Genomic DNA, 22,340 nt, shown 5'->3' with positions numbered 1-22,340 from the left:
TTAGGGTTATCTCACCAGCATGTAAGATTACAAATTGATAACACCACTGTGGTAGCATACATCAACCACATGGGTGGAAACAAATCGACATCATGTGACAATCTGGCAAACAAGATCTGGCAATGGTGTATCCGCAGAGGAATTTGGATATCAGCTACCTACTTACCAGGTAGACAAAACTTAGTGGCAGACACCAGGTCACGCAAATTCAATGAGAACATCGAATAGATGTTGGACAAAAAAGTATTTGCTGAAATTACAGCATGATACGGAACACCAGATGTCGATCTATTCGCATCCAGGCTTAACCACCAAGTGCCAAAATATGTATCATGGGAACCAGACCCTGGGGCAGCAGCTACAGATGCTTTTTCACTGCATTGGGGGAAATTGTTCTTTTATGCATTCCCTCCCTTCTGCCTCATCAGTCGGGTACTAAGTAAGATAAGACAAGACTCTGCGTCTGGTATCTTAATAGTACCCGATTGGCCTACCCAACCATGGTTCCCAGTGGTACAGGAGATGACATTAGAACCGCACATCACCATTCAACATAGACCGGATCTACTGGTAAATCCAGCAACTAGGACAAGTCATCCTTGTCATCGTCACATTCATGTTTTGGTTTGTAGAGTCTGAAAGCTCCTTTATTACACCTGGGCTTAACAACGAGAGCTATGAACGTGATCGCTGGAGCCCAACGAGACTCAACAAAAAATCAATACCAAGTATATATCAGAAATTGGCACAGGTATTGCAACCAGAACAACATTATCCACAGACCTACGAACATTCAACCGGTATTGGAATTTCTGGTAAATTTACACCATGACGAACGACTTACGTACAGCGCCATCAACTGTGCCAGAAGTGCCCTGTCTACCTACCTCTGGAGAGAAACGGAACGACAGCCTGTGGGGTCACACCCTTTGGTAACCAAGCTCATGAGGGGCATATTCAATGCTAAATCTCTGGAACTCTCTGCCACAGAGGGTAGTCGAGGCCAGTTCATTGGCTATATTTAAGAGGGAGTTAGATGTGGCCCTTGTGGCTAAGGGGATCAGAGGGTATGGAGAGAAGGCAGGTACGGGATACTGAGTTGGATGATCAGCCATGATCATATTGAATGGCGGTGCAGGCTCGAAGGGCCGAATGGCCTACTCCTGCACCTAATTTCTATGTTTCTATGTTTAACCCTCCTAAGGCCAGATATTCCCATATATGGGACGTTGGCATCGTTCTGAATCTACTAAGGAACTGGACTCCAGCCACTAGCCTGTCATTACAGACTTTGACCTTAAAAACGGTCATGCTGATGGCATTGGTCACAGCACAAAGGGCGCAGCCCCTACACAAATTGAGGCTGGATAACATGACCAGTTTGCAGAGAAATTTACTTTTTTACATCCAGGAACTGGTAAAACAGAACAGACAGGGGTCGGCAGGCCTAAAAGTGATTTTCAATAACTACCCTGCAGATGAGCGACTGTGTGTCGTAACACATCTAAAAGAATACATTAAACAAACCAAAACCATCAGAGGCACAGAAAAGGCACTGCTCATTAGCCACAGACAGCCTCATAAACGAATAACAAAACGGACCATTTCCAAATGGATAAAACAAGTACTTACTAAAGCAGGTATACAATACAATACAATACAAATTTATTGTCATTTGAGCCCCAGTGAGACTCAAACGAAATTTTGTTTCCACAGCCATACAAACAAAAACAATGTCCTACAGACATACACACAATTAAGTTCACACAAACATCAATCACAGTGAACCCACTGTGATGGAAGGCAAAAGTCTTTTCTCTCCCCTGCTCTCCATGTCTCTCCCGATGTCCAAGCCCCAGGCGGGCGATGATAAGTCCCACGGCCATTTTAGGCCGTGCCGGGCGATTTACGGCCCCGCTCCCGGTCTAGAAGTCTCGAAGTTGGAGCCCCCGGCGGGCGCTGTAATGTCCCACGGCCACGAAGCCGTGCCGGGTGATGTACTTCCCCGCTCCGGGTCGTTCCAAACCCCGCGACACGGGCTGGAGAAGTCGCGTTGCGGGAGCTCCGGGAAGCGGTCTCTTTCTCCCCCCGGACCCGCGAGCTCCCGATGTCCCAGTCCACCGGACCTGCGGCTGCGTTGCTGGAGCCTCCGAGCCCCAGGAGTCGAGTCGCAGCAGCGAGTCACCACCGCTCCCCACGTTCCGAGGCCGGCCAGCCCCACGATGGTGAGTAGTCTGCAGCGCAGTCTCCGAGCCCCTAGCCACTAGCTAGTATCTAATAGTATCAATTAGATACTAATTGTTTTAAATCTCACTCCACCAGGGCTGCAACTACGTCAGCAGCATACAAGTTGGATGTTCCATTGGATCAGATCCTCAAGACGGCAGGATGGTCATCAGAAGGAACTTTCCGTAAATTTTATAATAAACCAGTGGAGGAAACTGGAACTTTTTCAAAAACTATTTTAAGTTCTGTAATATAATTTGTCCCCATGAATATACGGGGTTTTATGATTTATTTTGTTAATAAATTTGTTTGTTGCATCTATATACCGTATGGATGTCGAATATATTTCTCCCCTATACCAAGGCAGATATGTGTCATGGACTCGTCCACGGCATGAAATCACAGAGCTTTGAAATCTTCATGGAGTCCCTCACGTGACTCCGAAGTAAAATAGTAAGATTAAACGAGAACTTACCAGTTCGAAGTTTGATCTGTATTTTATGAGGAGTAACGTTGAGGGAATACATGCCCTCCGCTCCCACCCTGGATCATAAACTTGACTGGTATCTTTTCTCTAATCTTACTATGTTTAAGTCATTACAGGTATCTGTGATTCACACCGCTGCTTTGAAGAATGACGCGCATGCGGACTAGCGGGTTCTTCATGTATTCCCTCAACGTTACTCCTCATAAAATACAGATCAAACTTCGAACTGGCAAGTTCTCGTTTAAACTTACTATTAAACTGGAACTTTTCAGAGCCAATTTTAAGTTCTGTAATATAATTTCACCTCATAAATAGGGGCTATAATTTGTTGTTAACAATTTATCATGGATTTCAATGTTGGATTCATGTCTAAACATGTTAACACAATTCCTCCCGCAGTCAATTAAGGCAGATGTGATGCATGGACTTGTTTCCACGGCATGAAATCACAGAGCTTTGAAATCTTCACGTAGTCGCTCACGTGACTCCGGAGTAAAATAGTAAGATTAAATGAGAACTTACCAGTTCGAAGTTTGATCGTTATTTTATGAGGAGTACGTTGAGGGAATACGTGCCCTCCGCTCCCACCCTTGATCATATACTCAACTGGTATTTTCTTCTCTAATCTTACTATGTTCAGTCAAAGGTTCAAAGGTTCAAAGGTTGTATTTATTGTCACATACACCTGGGTGTAGTGAAATTCTTTTTGCCAATGCAGCACATAAAAAAGAATACAAACATAGCAATAATAAATAGCTTCAACATAAAAACATAAAAACATCCCCCCACAATGGTTCCCATTATGGGGGAAGGCACAAAGTCCAGTCCCATCCCCAATGTCCACCCATAGTCGGGCCTATTGAGGCCTCCACAGTTGCCTTCACGGAGGCCCGATGTTCCAGGCTGTCCTCGCCGGGTGATGGTGTTCCGGCGTCGGGAGAGTCCTCTCAGCGGCTTGGGAACCCTGGAACGGCCGCCTCCCTACTCGAGACCGTGGCTTCCGGAGCCGACAAGGCCGCGCCGAATGGAGCTGAACTGGTGATCTCGTCGCGAGATCCCAGGCTCCCGATGGAAAGTTTCAGCGCCGCCGCCCGCAGCTCCGCGATGTTTTTAACTCCGGTCCCAGCTCACCGGAGTTCCAGCGCGGCGACCCAGGCAAGGCACCGCCCGCCCCGCAATGGCGCTCCAGTGCTGCACTGCCGTCCTCAGACCCGCAGCTCTGCCGATGCCGGTGCCGCCACCGCCACCGCCGATGCCGGTGCCGATGCCGAGGCTCAGGGCGGTCCCCTCACTCCTCGGACCCGCAGCTCCGCAGCCGCCGCCGATGCCCCGGGCGATCCCCTCAGGAAACGCCGCTCCAGGCCCGCTGGTAGGCCGCGGGGACGGGTCGAAAGTGCAGCCCGGAGAAAAGCTGCATCTCCGACCAGGTAGGGACCCTGAAAATTAGTTTCCCCCTTCCCCCCCCCCTCCCCCACACATAAAAAAGCTAGAACTCCTCAAAAACAAAACACTAAACTAACTAAAAATAAGAAAAAATATGAAAAAACAGACAGCTGCAGGCTAGGCAGCCATACCCCCTACAGGTCGGCGCCAAACAACGGCGTCATTACAGTTATCTGTGATTTCACACCGCTGCTTTGAAGAATGACACGCATGCGTACTGGCGGGTTCTTCACGTATTCCTTCAACGTACTCCTCATAAAATAACGATCAAACTTCGAACTGGTAAGTTCTCGTTTAATCTTACTATTTTAATGAAATGAGCAGATAGATAATGAATGTATTATTTTGAGCCCAAACTGCCCAATTACAATATATTTTACCTGGAGTAGGGGGATATACTAACTGAGCAGATCATAGAAAGGGACAGATGGGGAGGGGGGGGGGGAGAAAAATGAGGCACAGATAAATGAAATCACAGATAAGAAAGATCATATACAAATGCATTCATGTGGATCATTGGGACACAATGGATTGCAGATTATATTGTGGAGATTTCAGATGGTAGAGATCAAAATGATGTGTAGATCGGGAGAGTTGCAGAGACATATAGATATAAGAGATTCCAGCTATATTTGAATAAAGCAAATTTTACCAATATAGCAGTTTTCGAAACCATGAATGTTAAATATATTGAGGATTTCGAGTTAACTCTCTGGGCAGTAACTAGTGTTGTGAAGTACTGGACTGGTTTTATATTGAATTAGCAATGAGCAGATAGACAATTAATTTATTCTTTTGGGCCCAATTCCAATATTTTGTTTACCCACACCAAAATATATGAAGTGAATATATGAAGTGAATTAACATCAAAGGAATCCCAGGTGAGTTTCAGTGCGGGAAATTTAAAAACCCCACCGACAGCCGTAGGTCGGAAGAGGAGCGGCAAGACATAAAAATTAGTTCATTGAATAGCGAATAAAAGTAAGGCTAGGTGTGTTGGGATATTACAAGGACTACTTTGTTTGCCCGTGTAGCAACACGTATATATGCGAATTACATAATATGGGCACAGCACTTTGGTTCCAGACGGCCTCGAAATAAACAGAGCCTTGATTTATGCCCAGCTTCAAACTCCTAAGTACCTGGTGAAAGGTGAAAAGCTCCAGGGTAGTTATCTCTGGATTGTTTCCTGTGCCTCGTGCTAGTGAGGGTAAGAACAGAAAGATAGGGGGAGATGAATGGGTGGCTGAGGAATTGGTGCAAGGATTTAGATTTCTGGACAATTGGGATCTCTTCTGAGGCAGAGGTGACCAATACAAGAGGAGTGGGTGACATCTTAACTGGAGGAGAACCAATATCTTGGCAGGCATGTTCGCTAATGCAACATGGGTGGGTTTAAACTAAATTGGAAGGGGAATGGGATCCTATACAGGACGAGGCAGGTGAGAGGTTAGAAGTTGGGGGGGGGGGAGGGAGGGAGGGAGGGAGGGAGGGAGGGAGGGAGGGAGGGATTTAAATTTAAATTGCATGTATTTTAATGTTACAGGCCTGATGAGTAAGACAGATGAACTTGGGACATGGATAGGGATGATGTAGCCATTATGGAAACCTGGTTAAGAGAGGGGCAGAACTGGCAGCTCAATGTTCCAGGGTACAGGTGCTTCAGGAGAGACAGAGGTGACGGTAAAAGAGGAGGGGGACTTGCATTAAAGAGGATGTCACGGCAGTGATCGGGTGAAGTTACGAACAGTTCATATAGTGTGGCTATATATGGGAGGAGCATGAAAGGGATGTCCACAGAAAGTAGTCCACAGGAATTAAGAGTAAATGTGCTCGGAGATTGCAGGCAGTTGCCGGTGTAATCACATTGTCATAGTAGGGGATTTTAATTTTCCGAACATTGTCTGGGAATGTCACAGAGTAGGGATGTTACAAAACCTACCATCAGCGGCCCTGTAGATCTGCCACTGCCTATGCGGCCGATTCTGGAGGCTTTGGAGGGGGGTGCGGGGGGGGAGCGGGTTTAAAATGTAGGTTTGTATTGATTGTCGGAGAGGGATTTCCTCGGGCTGCTAGCTGATGAAGAAAAATTGTTCGTGCTTCTGTTCGTGGGTTTTTATTTTAAATTTTGCTGAAAGTTTGCATCGCTGGATTACATTTAAACCCGACTAAAAACGCCTTCAACATCATGGATCGCAATAAAGGACAAAACAAAAGGTATGTCGTTTATTTAACGTATTATTTTGCTTTATGGTGTGCCTTTATTTTAATCTTATGATGCAAAAAATGTTATTTCAGCCCACATACGAATCGGCCATGTCTTGCCTGCCGATATGGGCTTAAATTCACGGCAACGGCAAGATTCCAATCGATCACATTCTAGAAACACCCACTCTCAAGATAATTCAATTCATTCTTTTTTTTAGACAATCATATCATAAGAGCATCTAAATCATCTATATTTAGTGTTATCCATGATCAATATTTTCACACTAAATATCCAGAGTACAGTTTTAGTCAGATGTATTGTGCAAAAAATATTGATTTTGATCAAAGATTGATTATCTTGAGAGTGGATGTTTCTGGATTGATTTATGGGAATTAAATATTAAATTCCTTCCATTTGGCATTTAAATTAATGACAAAGTGAAATTTTAAACACATGTTATAATTTGAATACGTGTGTGAATGGGATCAGTTTGTTATTTGTGATTTGGATACTTAGGCTATTTAAAATATTTTGCTGTTTCTTAAGAAATGGATAGTTGTTTAGACCTAGTAATTGAATTTAGATGAATTGATTTGATGAATGATGAATTTGAATTTTTTGTTAGGTATTTACTATTTGTTTTAGCGTTTAACTTTATCATTTCTACCTTTTTTTCTAAAACTGCAAATAATAACTTGTTTCTGTTAATGCTGTTCAGTGTTCTTTTTCCTTTACATTTTAAACAGGTGTCTCCGAAGAAGAAATGCAAAATTGTCAATCCAAATGCCCAGCAAAAGAGACTGATTTAGACAGCATTCGCAGAGATTATCCCAATATTCCTACTCCAAATGTGATGATCTACAAGACATTCTTAATGGGAAAGTAGTGGGCAGAAAGGCATGTCATGCATGGTTTGAAGAGCAAAAACTTGTAGTTTACAATGCCAAAATTGAAAAGTCGAGGAAAAACAAGGTGTACAGAGTTGCTAATTGGTTACAATCTGAGAAGTATGATGATGCTACTGATTATGATATGCCAATGTACCAGCTAGCGGCTCGTACGAGTAACGGTAGGTACTCAGGAAATCTGGTAAACTCGTGACGTTTTTTCAACACTGTGAAAAATGTCCACAAGTAAAATTACAGCTGAGCAAAGGGGACTACCGAGGCATGAGCTGGCGAAGATTCACTGGAAAGGTGCAATAGTAGGAATTATGGTAGAGCAACAATGGCAGGAATCTCTGCAGATAATTCGGAAGGTGCAGGATCATTTCATTCCAAAGAGGAAGATTCCAGGGGGAAAATAAGATGACTATGGCTGACAAGGGACGTCAAGGACAACGCAAAAGCAAAAGAGAAGGCATATAACATTGCAAAGATTAGTGGGAAGTCAGAGGACTGGGAAGTTTTTAAAGAACAACAAAAAGTAACTCAAAGGACAATGTGGAGAGAAAAGATGAAGTACGAATGTAAGCTTGGCAATAATATCAAAGATGATAGCAATATTCTATGGATATATAAAGAGTAAAAAAGAGGCAAGAGTGGACCTTGGGCCACTGGAGAATGTTGCAGGAGACGTGATAGCGGGAAATCAAGAAATGGCAGAGGAATTGAATAACTTTTTTGCATCAGCCTTCACAGTGGAAGAAACCAGCAGTCAGGGGGTGGAAGTTAATAGACAATATACAATAGGTGCAGGAGTGGGCCATTTGGCCCTTCGAGCCAGCACCGACATTCAATGTGATCATGGCTGATCATCCCCAATCAGTTCCTGCCTTCTCCCCATATCCCCTGACTCCGCTTTTTTTAAGAGCCCTATCTAGCTCTCTCTTGAGAGCATCCAGAGAACCTGCCTCCACTGCCCTCTGAGGCAGGGAATTCCACAGACTCACCACTCTCTGTGAGAAAAAGTGTTTTCTCGTCTCCGTTCTAAATGGCTTACTCCTTATTCTTAAACTGTGGCCCATAGCTATTAAGGTGAAAGTGCTAGGAAAACTGAAAGGTCTGATGGTGGGTAAATCACCTGGATCGGATGGTGGCCTCAGAGATTGTGGAGGCATTAGTTGTGATATTTCAAGAATCTAGTGAGTTACGAGATGTTCCTAAAGATTGGAAAAATGCAAATATCACCGCGCTGTACAAGAAGGGACCAAAGCAGAAGAGCAGAAACTATAGGCCGGTTAGCCTGACTTCGGTGGTTGGTAAGATTTTAGAGTCAATTATAAAGGATGAGGTTACAGAGTTCTTAGAAGTTCACGATAAAATAGGCCGGTCAGCATGAGTTTGTGAAGATAAGATCTTGCCTGACGAATCTGCTGGAGTTCTTTGAGGTAGTTAATAGCAGGACAGACAGAGGGGAGGCTGTAGATGTTGTCTACCTAGAAGGCTAAGCTGATAAGCTGCTGCAAGTCAGACTGCGAGGGAAGATGAGAGCCCATGGTATTAAAGGGAAGATAGTACCTTAGATAGTGGATGGCAGAAGATATCCCACCCTTGACTCCCACACGGACATTGATTCCTACACATCCTCTGTTCTGGACTTTATAAACTCCACCATCAATAGTGTCACCTCCCTCAAACAGGTGACCATATTCCCGAATCAGAAGCCATGGATGAACAGCGAGGTCAGGCTACTGCTGAAAGCACGGGACACCGCTTTCAGGTCAGGCGATGCTCGAGCCTACAGTTCAGCCAGGGCTAACCTGAAGAGGGGCATCAAGAAGGCCAAGCACAGCCATAAGCTCAGGATTGAGGAGCACTTCAACAACAACTCCGACCCCCGACGCATGTGGCAAGGCATCCAGGCCATCACAGACTACAGACCCTCCAACACCACCCCCACATCCAGCGACGCCTCCTTCCTTGAGGAGCTTAACCACTTCTATGGCCGCTTCGACAGGGACAATCTAGAGACAGCCATCAAGGCTGTGCTACCTGCCGATCACCAACCCCTCACACTCACCCCCTACGACGTATTCGTGGCACTGAGTAGGACTAATGCACGTAAAGCTGCTGGCCCTGACGGCATCCCCGGGCGCGTGCTCAGGGCCTGTGCTGCGCAGCTGACAGACGTCTGGACTGACATCTTCAACCTGTCACTTGCCCAAGCAGTTGTCCCCACGTGCCTTAAAACCACTTCCATCGTGCCAGTGCCAAAACACTCCACTGCGGCAAGCCTCAACGACTTCCGCCCAGTTGCACTTACCCCCATCATCACCAAGTGCTTCGAGAGGCTGGTCCTGGCACACCTCAAAATCTGCCTACCCCCCACACTGGATCCCTATCAGTTTGCCTGCCGCAAGAACAGGAGTACGGAGGATGCCATCTCAACGGCACTTCACTCCGCCCTCTCCCACCTCGACAACAGAGACACTTACGTAAGAATGCTGTTCATCGATTACAGCTCAGCATTCAACACCATTATACCATCAAAACTGATCACCAAACTCGGTAACCTGGGCATCGACCCCTCCCTCTGCAACTGGATACTGGACTTTCTAACCAACAGACCCCAGTCTGTTAGGTTAGACAAGCACACCTCTTCAACCCTCACCCTGAACACCGGCGTTCCACAGGGCTGTGTGCTGAGCCCCCTCCTCTACTCCCTCTTCACCTATGACTGCACACCTGTACATGGTACTAACACCATCATCAAGTATGCAGATGATACAACGGTGATTGGCCTCATCAGCAACAACGATGAGTCGGCCTACAGGGAGGAGGTCCAGCACTTAGCAGCATGGTGCGCTGACAACAACCTGGCCCTTAACTCCAAGAAGACCAAGGAGCTCATTGTAGGCTTCAGGAAGTCCAGGGGCGGCACGCACACCCCCATCCACATTAACGGGACGGAGGTGGAACGTGTTTCTAGCTTCAGGTTCCTGGGAGTCAACATCTCCGATGACCTCTCTTGGACCCACAATACCTCAACTCTGATCAAGAAGGCTCACCAGCGTCTCTTCTTCCTGAGGAGACTGAAGAAGGTCCATCTGTCTCCTCAGATCCTGGTGAACTTCTACTGCTGCACCATCGAGAGCATCCTTACCAACTGCATCACAGTATGGTATGGCAACTGCTCTGTCTCCGACCGGAAGGCATTGCAGAGGGTGGTGAAAATTGCCCAATGCATCACCGGTTCCTCGCTCCCCTCCATTGAGTCTGTCCAAAGCAAGCGTTGTCTGCGGAGGGCGCTCAGCATCGCCAAGGACTGCTCTCACCCCAACCATAGACTGTTTACCCTCCTACCATCCGGGAGGCGCTACAGGTCTCTCCGTTGCCGAACCAGCAGGTCCAGGAACAGCTTCTTCCCGGCGGCTGTCACTCTACTCAACAACGTACCTCGGTGACTGCCAATCACCCCCCCACCCCCTGGACACTTATTATCACTTATTATTATTTATTCAAATCATTTGCTATGTCGCTCTTCCAGGGAGATGCTAAATGCATTTCGTTGTCTCTGTACTGTACACTGACAATGACAATTAAAATTGAATCTGAATCTGAATCGGATAAAGAGTTGAAATAAAAGGCGCTTTTCAGGTTGGCTGCCAGTGACCAGTGGAGTTCCGCAAGGGGTCGGTGCTGGGGCCGCTTCTCTTCACGTTGTATATTAATAATTTGGACGAGGGGATTGGAGGCTTTGTGGCCAAGCTTGCAGATGATGCTAAGATAGATAGAGGGGCAGGCAGTGTAGAGGAAGCAAGGACTTGGACAGGTCAGGAGAGAGGGCAGAGAAGTGGCAGATGAAATTCAGTATAGCAAAGTGTTGAGTCATGCATTTTGGTAATTAGAATAAAGGTGTAGATTATTTTCTAAATGGAGCGAGAATCCAGAAATCAGAAGTGCAAAGGGACTTGGGAGTGCTGGTGCAGGAATCCCTAAAAGTTAATTTGCAAGTCGAATTGGTAGTAAGGAAGGCAAATTCAATGCTAGCATTCATATCAAGAGGACTGGAATACAAAAACAGAGATGTAATGCATGTAATGTTGAGGCTCTGTAAGGCGACGGTCAGGCCACATTTGGAGTACTATGAGAAAATTTGGGGGCCGTATTTGAGGAAGGATGCGCTGGCTCTGGAGAGGGTCCAGAGGAGGTTTGCAAGAAGTTGAGGAGGGACCTCATTGAAACTTACAGAACAAAAAAAGGCAAAGATAGAGTGGATTTGGAAAGAACGTTTTGATTGGTGGGAGAGTCTAGGACAGGCACGTGTGGTGAGTTATTACTCAGAATAGGCAGTCAGTCGGCTTTTTAACAAAATCTTAAAACGCGCATGCGCAGATTATTCTCCTCTCCATAAAAATAAAAAATAAAAATAAGTAACAATTCAATTTGCCCTAGTCTTCCAAATCTCCTTCATTCTGAATTACTGAATGGGTGGGGGGTGGAGGATGATGGCAGGTGGAGAGATGGTGGGAAAAATGGGAGCACAGCGGGACAAGTTGAATCAGTTGTTATCTTATTGAATGACAATACTTGTTCAAGGGACCAATTGGGGGGAGAGTTCCTTTTACAGCATGTGGAGAGTCAGGCCAGGGGTAGTTGCGGGGAGGGCAGGAGTGTTGAGAAGGAGGGGGTCGGGGATCATGCCAGTAACTCACTCACTCACCACAGCCGCAGTGCTCCGGACGCGGAGCCACCGCATTGTGGCCGGGGAGGGAATAGCTCGGGTGCCTGCGAGCGGCCACTGGGCCCTCAGCGCTTTCTGCCAGCCCACTTACCTCTGGCAGTGCTCTCCGTCTGAACATCTCTCACCTGCCGCTCACCGGCTTTGCTCATGTCAATCACTTCCCGCAAATCCTTAAATTCCGACAGCTGAGTAACCTTATTTGTTCCCTTGATCGTAATTTAAGGATATGCGGGAAGCGGCTGACACGAGTGAGGCCGGCGAGCGGCAGGAATGAGGTTTTCAGATGGAGAGCACTGCCAGAGGTGAGCGGGGGTCCGCTCCGGTCCCGGCGGCCGCTCGCAGCCACCCGAGCTAATTCACTCCCCGGCCACAATGCGGCGACTCCGTGCCCGGAGGGTCGCAAGTGGGTTACTGGCATGACCCACGATCCCCACCTTCACAACGCTCCTGCCCTCCCCGCAACTTTACCCCGGGCCAGACTCCCCAAAGGTGCTCTCCCCCCCCCCCCCACCCACCCACCCCAGGAAATACGGTATTTAAAAACATATAGCACCAAGAGATTTACCTGCCACATTATCGGTACATGAACTCCATTCTTCTCTCTTTGTTTCCTAAGATACTCTTAGGATAATGACAATCCATATTTGAAAAACCCGCCAAGAAACTTGCGATGCGCATGCGCAGTAGGCTGCTGCGCATGCGCAATACTGCAAAGGCAGAATTTCAAGTGCCTTTAGCTCCCCTAGTCGTGAAGGCTTGAAGCAGTGCCGACGGCACGTGGGCTGCACAGACTTTCGTGTGTTGCAAGTACTGCGTATGAAAGGCACGGAGAATTATGCCTACCTAAGAGAACGATCTCTTAAATAGGCATAATTCTCCCATGCCTTTACTATTTATATTTAATAATTACCATTTTATAATTTTAGTCAGGGTAGGCAGTGCCTACCTTGCCTACCCCGACGGCACGTGCCTGGTCTAGGACCATAGAAACATTGAAAATATGTGCAGAAGTAGTCCAGTCGGCCCTTCGAGCCAGCACCGCCATTCAATATGATCATGGCTAATCATCCAAAATCAGTACCTCCTTCCGGCTTTTTTCCTATATCCAGGTTCAAGTTCAAGTACAAGTTCACATTTATTGTCACATGCACCAATTGGTACAGTGAAATTTGAGTTACCATACAGCCATACGAATATCCCTTGATTCCCTTAGCCCTAAGAGTTATATCTAACTCTCTCTTGAAAACATCCAGTGAATTGGCCTCCACTGCCTTCTGTGGCAGAGATTCCACAGATTCACAACCCTCTGGGTGAAAAAGATTTTCCTCATCTCAGTTCTAAATGGCCTACCTCTTATTCTTAAACTGTGACCCCTGGTTCTGCACTCCACCAACATCAGGAATATTTATCCTGCATCTACCCTGTCCAATCCTCCAAGAATTGTATATGTTTCTATAAGATACCTGCTCATCCTTCTAAATTCCAGCAAATACAAGCCTAGTCGACCCATTCTTTCATCAGAAGGTCATAGCCTCAGGATTAAAGGGCGCTCTTTTAGAAAGGAGGTGAAGAGGAATTTCTTTAGTCAGAAGGTAGTTAATCTGTGGAACTCATTGCCGCAGAGGGCTGTGGACGCCAAGTCAGTGGATATTTTTAAAGCAGAGAAAGACAAATTCTTGATCAGAACGGGTGTCAAGGGTTATGGGGAGAAGACAGAAAAATAAGATTAAGAGGCAGAGATCAGCCATGATAGAATGGCGATGTAGACCCGATGGGCCGAATGGCCTTATTCTACTCCGAAAACTTGTGAAAGTGAAATTGGGAGGGGCAAGTCGATGAAGTGTTCGAAGAGGAATATTTTAGGACCAGGGACCACTGTTCTATTAGATTTAAGATAATTATGGATAAGGGCAGAGCAGGCCCATGAGATAAAATGCTAAATTGGGGCAGGGCCAACTTTGATGGTATGAAACAGGAAAACACTAAAGTAGATTGGATTAGGTATTTTGATGGAAAAGGATCATCAAGAAAGTGGGATGTTTTTAAATGTGTGCTGACAAGAGATAAGGACAAGCACATCCATATTAGAGTGAAGGGCAAAGCAGGCCAGTGTAAGGAAGCCTGGATGAGGAGGGATATTGAGGCTTTGATCAAAAGTAAGAAGGAGAACGGGACAGCTTTACGCAACAGGGATCAAGTGTATTACTGGAGTAGTTTCCGGAACTAAGGAGAAAGCTAAAAAAGGAATTCTGAATGGTAAAAAGGGGACAGGAGACAGCTCTGGCAGATAGCATTAAGGGTAATCCCAAGCGATTCTATAAACACTTAAAGGGAAAAAGGATAAGAAGAGAGAGAGTGGGAACCCTCAGGAATCAAAGCAGTCAACTCTGTGTGGAGCCACATGAAATGGGCAAGGTCCTCAATGAATATTTCTCCCCTGTTTTTACCGTGGAGAAAGACTAGAGGATGGGGGATCTAGGGGTAGTCACTGGAAGTGTTCTGAGAGCAATCAGTATTACAGTCACAGAAATGCTGAAGGTCCTGATGTGTATGAAGATAGACAAATCTCCCGGGCTTGATCAGATATATCCGAGGACACTTTGGGAAGCTCGAGAGGAAATTGCAGGAGCTCTTGCTGAGATTTATGCATCGTCATTAAATACAGGCAAGGTGCCAGAAGACTGGAGGGAGGCAAGTATTGTGCCTCTATACAAGAAGGCCTATTGGGAAAAGGCTGGGAACTATAGGCCAATGAGCTTAACATCTGTGATCGGAAAGTTATTGGAGAGTATTCTGAGGGATGGAATATCCGTGCACTTAGATGGACAAGGGCTGATTAGGGATAGTCAACAAGGTTTTGTACATGGGAGGCCATGTCTCACAAACCTGATTGAGTTTTTTGTTGATGTGACCAAAAAGATCAACAAAGCCAGAGCTGTTGACGTTGTATATATGGATTTTAGTTTGACAAGGCATTTGACAAGGTTCTGCATGGTAGGCTGCTCTGGAAGGTTAGATCTCACTGGATTCAAAAATCGATAGCTGAATGGATAGAAAATTGGTTTCATCGAAGGAAGCAGGAGGTGAAGGTGGACGGCTGCTTTTTGGACTTGAGGCCTTTGACTTGATCTGTGCCTCAGGGTTTGGCGCCAGGCCCATTACTGTTTGTCATCAATATAAATAATTTGGATAAGACCATGCATGGCATGGTTAGCAAGATTGCAGATGACACTAAAGTGAGTGGTATTGTAGATAGTGAAGATGTTTGTCAAAAATTGCAGCGGGATCTTGATCGGTTAGGCAGGTGGGCTGAGGAATGGTTGATGGAATTTAATGCAGAGAAATGTGAGATGTTGCATTTTGGGAACCCACACAGTGAATGGTAGGCCTCTGGGAGTGTTGTAGAGCAGAGGCATCTCGGAGTACAGGAGCATAGTTCATTGAAGGTGGCATCACAGGTAGATAGGGTGGTCAAAAAGGCTTTTGGCACATTGACATTCATCAGTCTGAGCATTGAGTATCGAAGTTGGGAGGTCATGTTCCAGTTGTATAAGATGTTGGTGAGACCACATTGAGAATATTGGGTTCAGTTGTGGGCACCATGTTAGAGGAAAGATGTTGTCATGCTGGAAAGAGTGCCGAGAAGATTTACGAGGATCTTGCCAGGACTCGTGGGACTGAGCTACAGGGGGCGGTTGGGTAGGCTGGGACTCTATTCCTTGCTGCACAAGAGGATGAGTGGTGATCTTATAGAGGTGTATAAAATCATAAGAGGAATAGATCGGGTAGACACACAGAGTCTCTTGCCCAGTGTAGGGGAACCAGAGGACATAGGTTTAAAGTGAGGGGAGAAAGATTTAATAAGAATCTGAGGGGTCATTTTTTCAGGGACAGGTTGGTAGGTGTATGATGCAAGATGCCAGAGAAAGTAGTTGAGGCAGGTACTCTCGCAATGTTTAAGAAACGTTTAGACAGGTATATTGATAGGACAGGTTTAGAGAGATATGGGCCAAACGCAGGTAGACGGGACATATTGGCTGGTGTGGGCAAGTTGGGCTGAAGGGCCTGTTTCCATGCTGTAAGACTCTATGGATACTGAACAACTTTATTTAAAAGAGTAATCCTCATCGATTATGGCACATAGTCATATCCAGACTTTTCAAATGTTACCTTCTGATGCTTTTCCGAGTGAATCTTAAATTTGTTTAAAAATGACAGCAGATAATCAGCAGTCAAAGTAACTCGACTCTGCAATGGTAATTCACTTCTGGAATCAATGCTTTTAAAGTCAAACGCTGTATCCATTTTGGACTTGTGAAAGTCAACCCTCATGTTGAGACCGTGACCTCCCTTGCAGCTGATATTGTGAAGATCCAACATTCTGTCAATGATGCTATTCAGATGCATCTGCATTTTCAGCTGACTGCCAGGTGTCGTCTGCAATTGTTTCAGACTACTGACATCTATTCCAATGGCAACATCAATGATGCAATCTGGAAGAAAGAAGAAGCTGCTCACACACATGTACCAGCACAGTCGGCATTGTTTTTACTCTTGCAATAGTTTCAAATGTGTCTAATATCAAAAGAGTATATTATGATTTGAGGATTTAAGCAATTTCTTTGCAATATTGTTTTCTTTTACTCCAGATTTTACTTGAAAATATATCCATCTCTCAATCATTTTGAAAAAGCAGGGAGATCAGACACCCAACTAAGTTATTAGACTCTTTAGACTGACACAAATTAATATGAAGCCTCGTGGATGAAATATCCATTAAAGGTTGAGAGGCAGAACCAAGACTTCATAATGTCTTTGACGGGCTTGTCGTTCCTGCTTTTTCTGCGTAAGTTATTCACTGTTTCAAATAGCTATTTATTCATCACTTCTGGAAGTTGCTGGGCATTTAGATACTATTCTAATCATACAGCATAGAAACAGGCCCTTCAGCCCAACTTGTCCATGCTGAGCAAGATGCCCCAAATAAGTCAATTTCCCCACTTTTGGCCAATATCACTCTAAACCTTTTCTATCCATCTACTTGCCCACGTCTTTAGATATTGTAATTGTACCTGCCTCAACTACTTCCTCAGGCAGCTCCACCATCCTTTGTGTGAAAAAGTTGCCCTTCAGGTTCCGATTAAATCTTTCCACTCTCAATTTAAACCTACATCCTCTAGTTCTTGATTCCCCTAACCTGGGAAAAAGATTCTGTGCATTCACCCCAGCTCCTATTCCCCTCATGATTTTATATATCTCTATACGATCACCCCTCCATCTCCTGCACTCCAAGGAATAAAGTCCTAGCCTGCCCAACTTCTGGTTTACAACTATAATTACATTGTAGCTGTCAATTTCGAAAACATTGTGTTGAAAAACTAAAGAAATGATATGTAATATCGTTAAATAATATTATGAATAATATTAATTCTGACAATTAATATACAGTCTGTAATAAATCTTAACCAACTAAATTAAAAGGAAGAAAAAGAACCCTTCACTCACCTGCGCTTGGCGTACAGAAACTGCGGATGACCCTTCTTTTAATCTTGTCCAGATCTTCAAATTCTTGAACAAAAAATATGTTTTCAGTTGACCCTGCGATTTGTAAAAGTTGGGTCTCACTTGCGTCCTTTATACCAACAGCAAATATGTTTATCTTATCTTGACTAATATTTTTAGCAGAGGCGACCACAGGATCTGTTGACTCCCCATCAGTGATCACTAACAGGTTTTGGGGAACTCCAGATGATTTCCGACTACCTGCTTTCTTTGTGAACAAGTCAGCCGTCTCTCTTAGAGCCATTCCAATATTGGTGTTTCCCGTCAGTTGGTCCATATCTTCAATTTTCCTCAGCATAGGAATTTTGGTTGCAAAAGCATTTAATTCAAAGACCTTGTCATAACGTGTACTGAACTGCGCCAGACCAAACTGGAATTTATTTGGGTCGACAGGAAAAACACGAATCACATATTCCAGAAAAGATTTCATGAGTCTAAAGTCTTTAGGATCAATACTCGTTGATCCATCCACGAGAAAAACAATATCTGCTTCCTGAAGTTCACAATCTATCAAAGAAAAGAAAAACTATTTTTAGATTTATGGCAGACTGCAATACACTTCCACCCTTCCCCGACTACAACCCTCATGCAAGTTTCTGACGTGTTCCACAAATTATTTCATGGTATCTCCCACCCTTTGGAAAATAGTCTCTATCGATCACCGCAGACAATGTCAATACAATCTGCCCGCTATGCACAATGCATGGTGAAATCAAGAAAACATTCTGAATGCAGAATTTTCATCCTTTATCTCCCATTTCCTACTCTGACAATGTCCTCATCCCACTGTTAATTAGCAGGTCAGGTAGCATTTATGAAGAGAGAAATAGAAATAATGCTTCAGATTGAAGGCTTCTCATGGCAACTGCAATATAACAGAAAATAACTCATGTTGCAGAGGAAGAGGAGAGAAAAAAGCGAAAATCTGTGAAAAATGGACAGCATTAGTACACATGGTGGTGATGCTGATCGAGAGAAAGTGGTAAAGTCTTGACTGAAGGAAATGTAAATAGGAGAAGATCGATAACATCTTAAATATTGATATTGGTTTATTATTGTCACATGTACTGAGATACATCCTTGGGCAAATTAATTGAATCATGGGCTGATTTTGCTGTTGTTCACATAGTAAATCTCTATGACAACCATATTTAAAATTGTTTACATTCAAAATAAATTAGACACAAAATGACAACCTTACATCATAAATGCATGGAATGCACTGCCGGCAATGGTGGTTGAGGCAGATATGATAGTAACATTTAACATAGAAACATAGAAAATAGGTGCAGGAGTAGGCCATTCGGCCCTTCGAGCCTGCACCGCCATTCGATATGATCATGGCTGATCATCCAACTCAGTATCCTGTACCTGCCTTCTCTCCATACCCCCTGATCCCTTTAGCCACAAGGGCCATATCTAACTCCCTTTTAAATATAGCCAATGAACTGGCCTCAACCACCTTCTGGGGCAGAGAATTCCACAGATTCACCACATCAAAAATGATTTTCTCATCTCGGTCCTAAAAGACCTCCCTCTTATCCTAAAACTGTGACCCCTAGTTATGGACTTCCCCAACATCGGGAACAATCTTCCTGCATCTAGCCTGTCCAACCCCTTAAGAATTTTGTAAGTTTCTATAAGATCCCCCCTCAATCTTCTGAATTCTAGCGAGTACAAGCAAAGTCTATCCAGTCTTTCTTCATATGAAAGTCCTGACATCCCAGGAATCAGTCTGGTGAACCTTCTCTGTACTCCCTCTATGGCAATAATGTCTTTCCTCAGATTAGGAGACCAAAACTGTACGCAATACTCCAGTTGTGGTCTCACCAAGACCCTGTACAACTGCAGTAGAACCTCCCTGCTCTTATACTCAAATCCTTTTGCTATGAATGCTAACATACCATTCGCTTTCTTCACTGCCTGCTGCACCTGCATGCCTACTTTCAATGACTGGTGTACCATGACACCCAGGTCTTGTTGCATCTCCCCTTTTCCTAATCGGCCACCATTCAGATAACAGTCTACTTTCCTGTTTTTGCCACCAAAGCGGATAACCTCACATTTATCCACATTATACTGCATCTGCCATGCATCTGCCCACTCACCCAACCTATCCAAGTAACCTTGCAGCCTCCTAACATCCTCCTAACAGCTAACACTGCCACCCAGCTTTGTGTCATCCGCAAACTTGGAGATGTTGCATTCAATTCCCTCATCCAGATCATTAATATATATTGTTAAGATACATTTTTAGAGGCATATAGATATGCAAGAAATGGAGGGATATGGACTATATGCAGGCAGATACGAATTGGTCTTGGCATAATGTTCGGCACAGGCATGGTGGGCCGAAGGGCCTGTTCTTGTGCTGTACTGTTCTATGTTCTATCTACACCAGCAATACATCAGTATTGCTTCATCTGCCTATTGTTTTATTATCATTTGTGAAGCAATTCATAAAATGGGTATCAAAGAATTCACAAAGTGGATATCACTCCAAGGAGGCGAACAATGATCACAACCTTCCTCGTGGTCACAGACTGAAGAAGGGTCTTGACCTGAAATGTTCTCTCCAGAGATGCTGCCTGGCTCGTTGAGTTACTTTAGCATTTTGTGTCTATCTTCGGTTTAAACCAGCATCTGCATTTCCTACACATGTTCGGTGATTAGTAGGAGAGCCGGTAAGAAAATGCCACAACAGCCAGTTTGTCAAACATTCTGAAAAGATGCTCTGTGGTTATTTCAGCTGCTATGGTGTTGGTCTGCTGCACCCAGTTGGTCGAATGATGAGAAGGTAGAGGGGCCTGAAAACTGTAATGTTCATTCAGCTTCTTCACAACAACAATCAGGCCATTGAATACTACAAACTCCAATTCAACTCCGATCTACAAACTGCCTCGATTGCACTAGGGACTTGGGGGAATTGTTTTTATCTTGCACTATATTGTTCGTTTAAAAAAATATATATATTGAACTTATTTTTGTTGCTTATGATGGTGTCTACTGAGTACTAGGTTTACATATCTGTTGTATCGCTGCAAGCAACAATTTCATTGTTCTGTTTTGGGACATATGACAATAAAACACTCTTGACTCTTGAATTTGCTGCTATACATCAGTGTATTGCTGGGAAGCGTTTTGCCAGAGATTGCAAAGACTTTTCCAGATGAATCTGGGATATCCCAGCAAGAACTTGCACCATGGCAACAGCAGAAAGGGGATACATGGCTTGGGCAGGCCTGGTAGTTTGCCTGACCTGAATCTGTCTGAGAATGTGTGTTCAATTATCAAGGTGAGGCAGAAAGGAAAGGACTGTATCATGAAACAGACAATAGACAATTGACAATAGGTGCAGGAGTAGGCCATTCGGCCCTTTGAGCCAGCACCACCATTCAATGTGATCATGGCTGATCATCCCCAATCAGTACCCCGTTCCTGCCTTCTCCCCATATCGCCTGACTCCGCTATTTTTAAGAGCCCTATCTAGCTCTCTTTTGAAAGCATCCAGAGTACCTGCCTCCACCGCCCTCTGAGGCAGAGAATTCCACAGACTCACCACTCTCTATGAGAAAAAGCGTTTTCTCGTCTCCGTTCTAAATGGCTTACTCCTTATTCTATTCTATTCTATAGCTATTAATGACTATGATATAGTTGGGATCACGGAGACATGGCTCCAGGGTGACTAAGGCTGGGAGCTGAACATCCAGGGATATTCAATTTCCGGGAGGGATAGAGAAAAAGGAAAAGGAGGTGGGGTAGCGTTGCTGATTAGAGAGGCCACCTAACAGTAGTAGTGAAGTTGGAGATGATATCAAACAGGAAATTAGAAATGCGTGCGACAAAAGCAACACAGTTATAATGGGTGACTTCAATCTACATATAGATTGGGTGAATCAAATTGGCAGGGGTGCTGAGGAAGAGGATTTCTTGGAATGTATGCGGGATAGTTATCTAAATCAACATGTAGAGGAACCAACGAGAGAGCAGGCTATTTTAGACTGGGTATTGAGTAATGAGGAAGGGTTAGTTAGCAGTCTTGTTGTACGTGCCCCCTTGGGCAAGAGTGACCATAATATGGTTGAGTTCTTCATTAGGATGGAAGAGTGACATTGTTAATTCAGAAACAATGGTTCTGAACTTAAAGAAAGGTAACTTTGAGGGTATGAGACGTGAATTGGCCAAGATTGACTGGCAATTAATTCTAAAAGGGTTGACGGTGGATATGCAATGGAAGACATTTAAAGACTGCATGGATGAACTACAAAAATTGTTCATCCCAGTGTGGCAAAAGAATAAATCAGGGAAGGTAGTACATCCGTGGATAACAAGGGAAATCAGGGATAGTATCAAAGCGAAGGATGATGCGTACAAATTAGCCAGAAAAAGCAGCATACTGGAAGAAATTCAGAGACCAGCAGAGGAGGACAAAGGGCTTAATTAGGAAAGGAAAAATAGATTATGAAAGAAAACTGGCAGGGAACATAAAAACTGACTGCAAATGTTTTTATAGATATGTGAAAAGAAAGAGATTAGTTAAAACAAATGTAGGTCCCTTGCAGTCAGAAACAGGTGAGTTGATCATGGGGAACAAGGATATGGCGGACCAATTGAATAACTACTTTGGTTCCATCTTCACTAAGGAAGACATAAATAATCTGCCGGAAATAGCAGGGGACCGCGGGTCAAAGGAGTTGGAGGAATTGAGTGAAATCCAGGTTAGCCGGGAAGTGGTGTTGGGTAAATTGAATGGATTAAAGGCCGATAAATCCCCAGGGCCAGATAGGC

The 22,340-nt window shown here is 44.6% G+C and overlaps 1 protein-coding gene across 1 annotated transcript in view; it reads right to left on the bottom strand.

Moving 5' to 3' along the window:
• The window catches only part of LOC116985528 (collagen alpha-6(VI) chain-like), a 138,329-nt gene that overhangs the window by 93,280 nt on the left and 22,709 nt on the right, over positions 1-22,340 (bottom strand). The window contains exons 6-7 of the mRNA XM_033040304.1: positions 17,496-18,059; positions 16,256-16,483 (exon numbers count right to left, since the gene is read on the bottom strand). Coding sequence (XP_032896195.1) covers positions 16,256-16,483; positions 17,496-18,059 — 792 coding nt within the window. The remainder of the gene's footprint in view (positions 1-16,255; positions 16,484-17,495; positions 18,060-22,340) is intronic.

The sequence above is a fragment of the Amblyraja radiata genome, chromosome 2 (genome assembly GCF_010909765.2).
Source record: "Amblyraja radiata isolate CabotCenter1 chromosome 2, sAmbRad1.1.pri, whole genome shotgun sequence".
Classification (NCBI taxonomy): domain Eukaryota; kingdom Metazoa; phylum Chordata; class Chondrichthyes; order Rajiformes; family Rajidae; genus Amblyraja; species Amblyraja radiata.
Note: the sequence above shows the minus strand (reverse complement) of the source record. Positions and strands in the feature narration are given on the sequence as shown.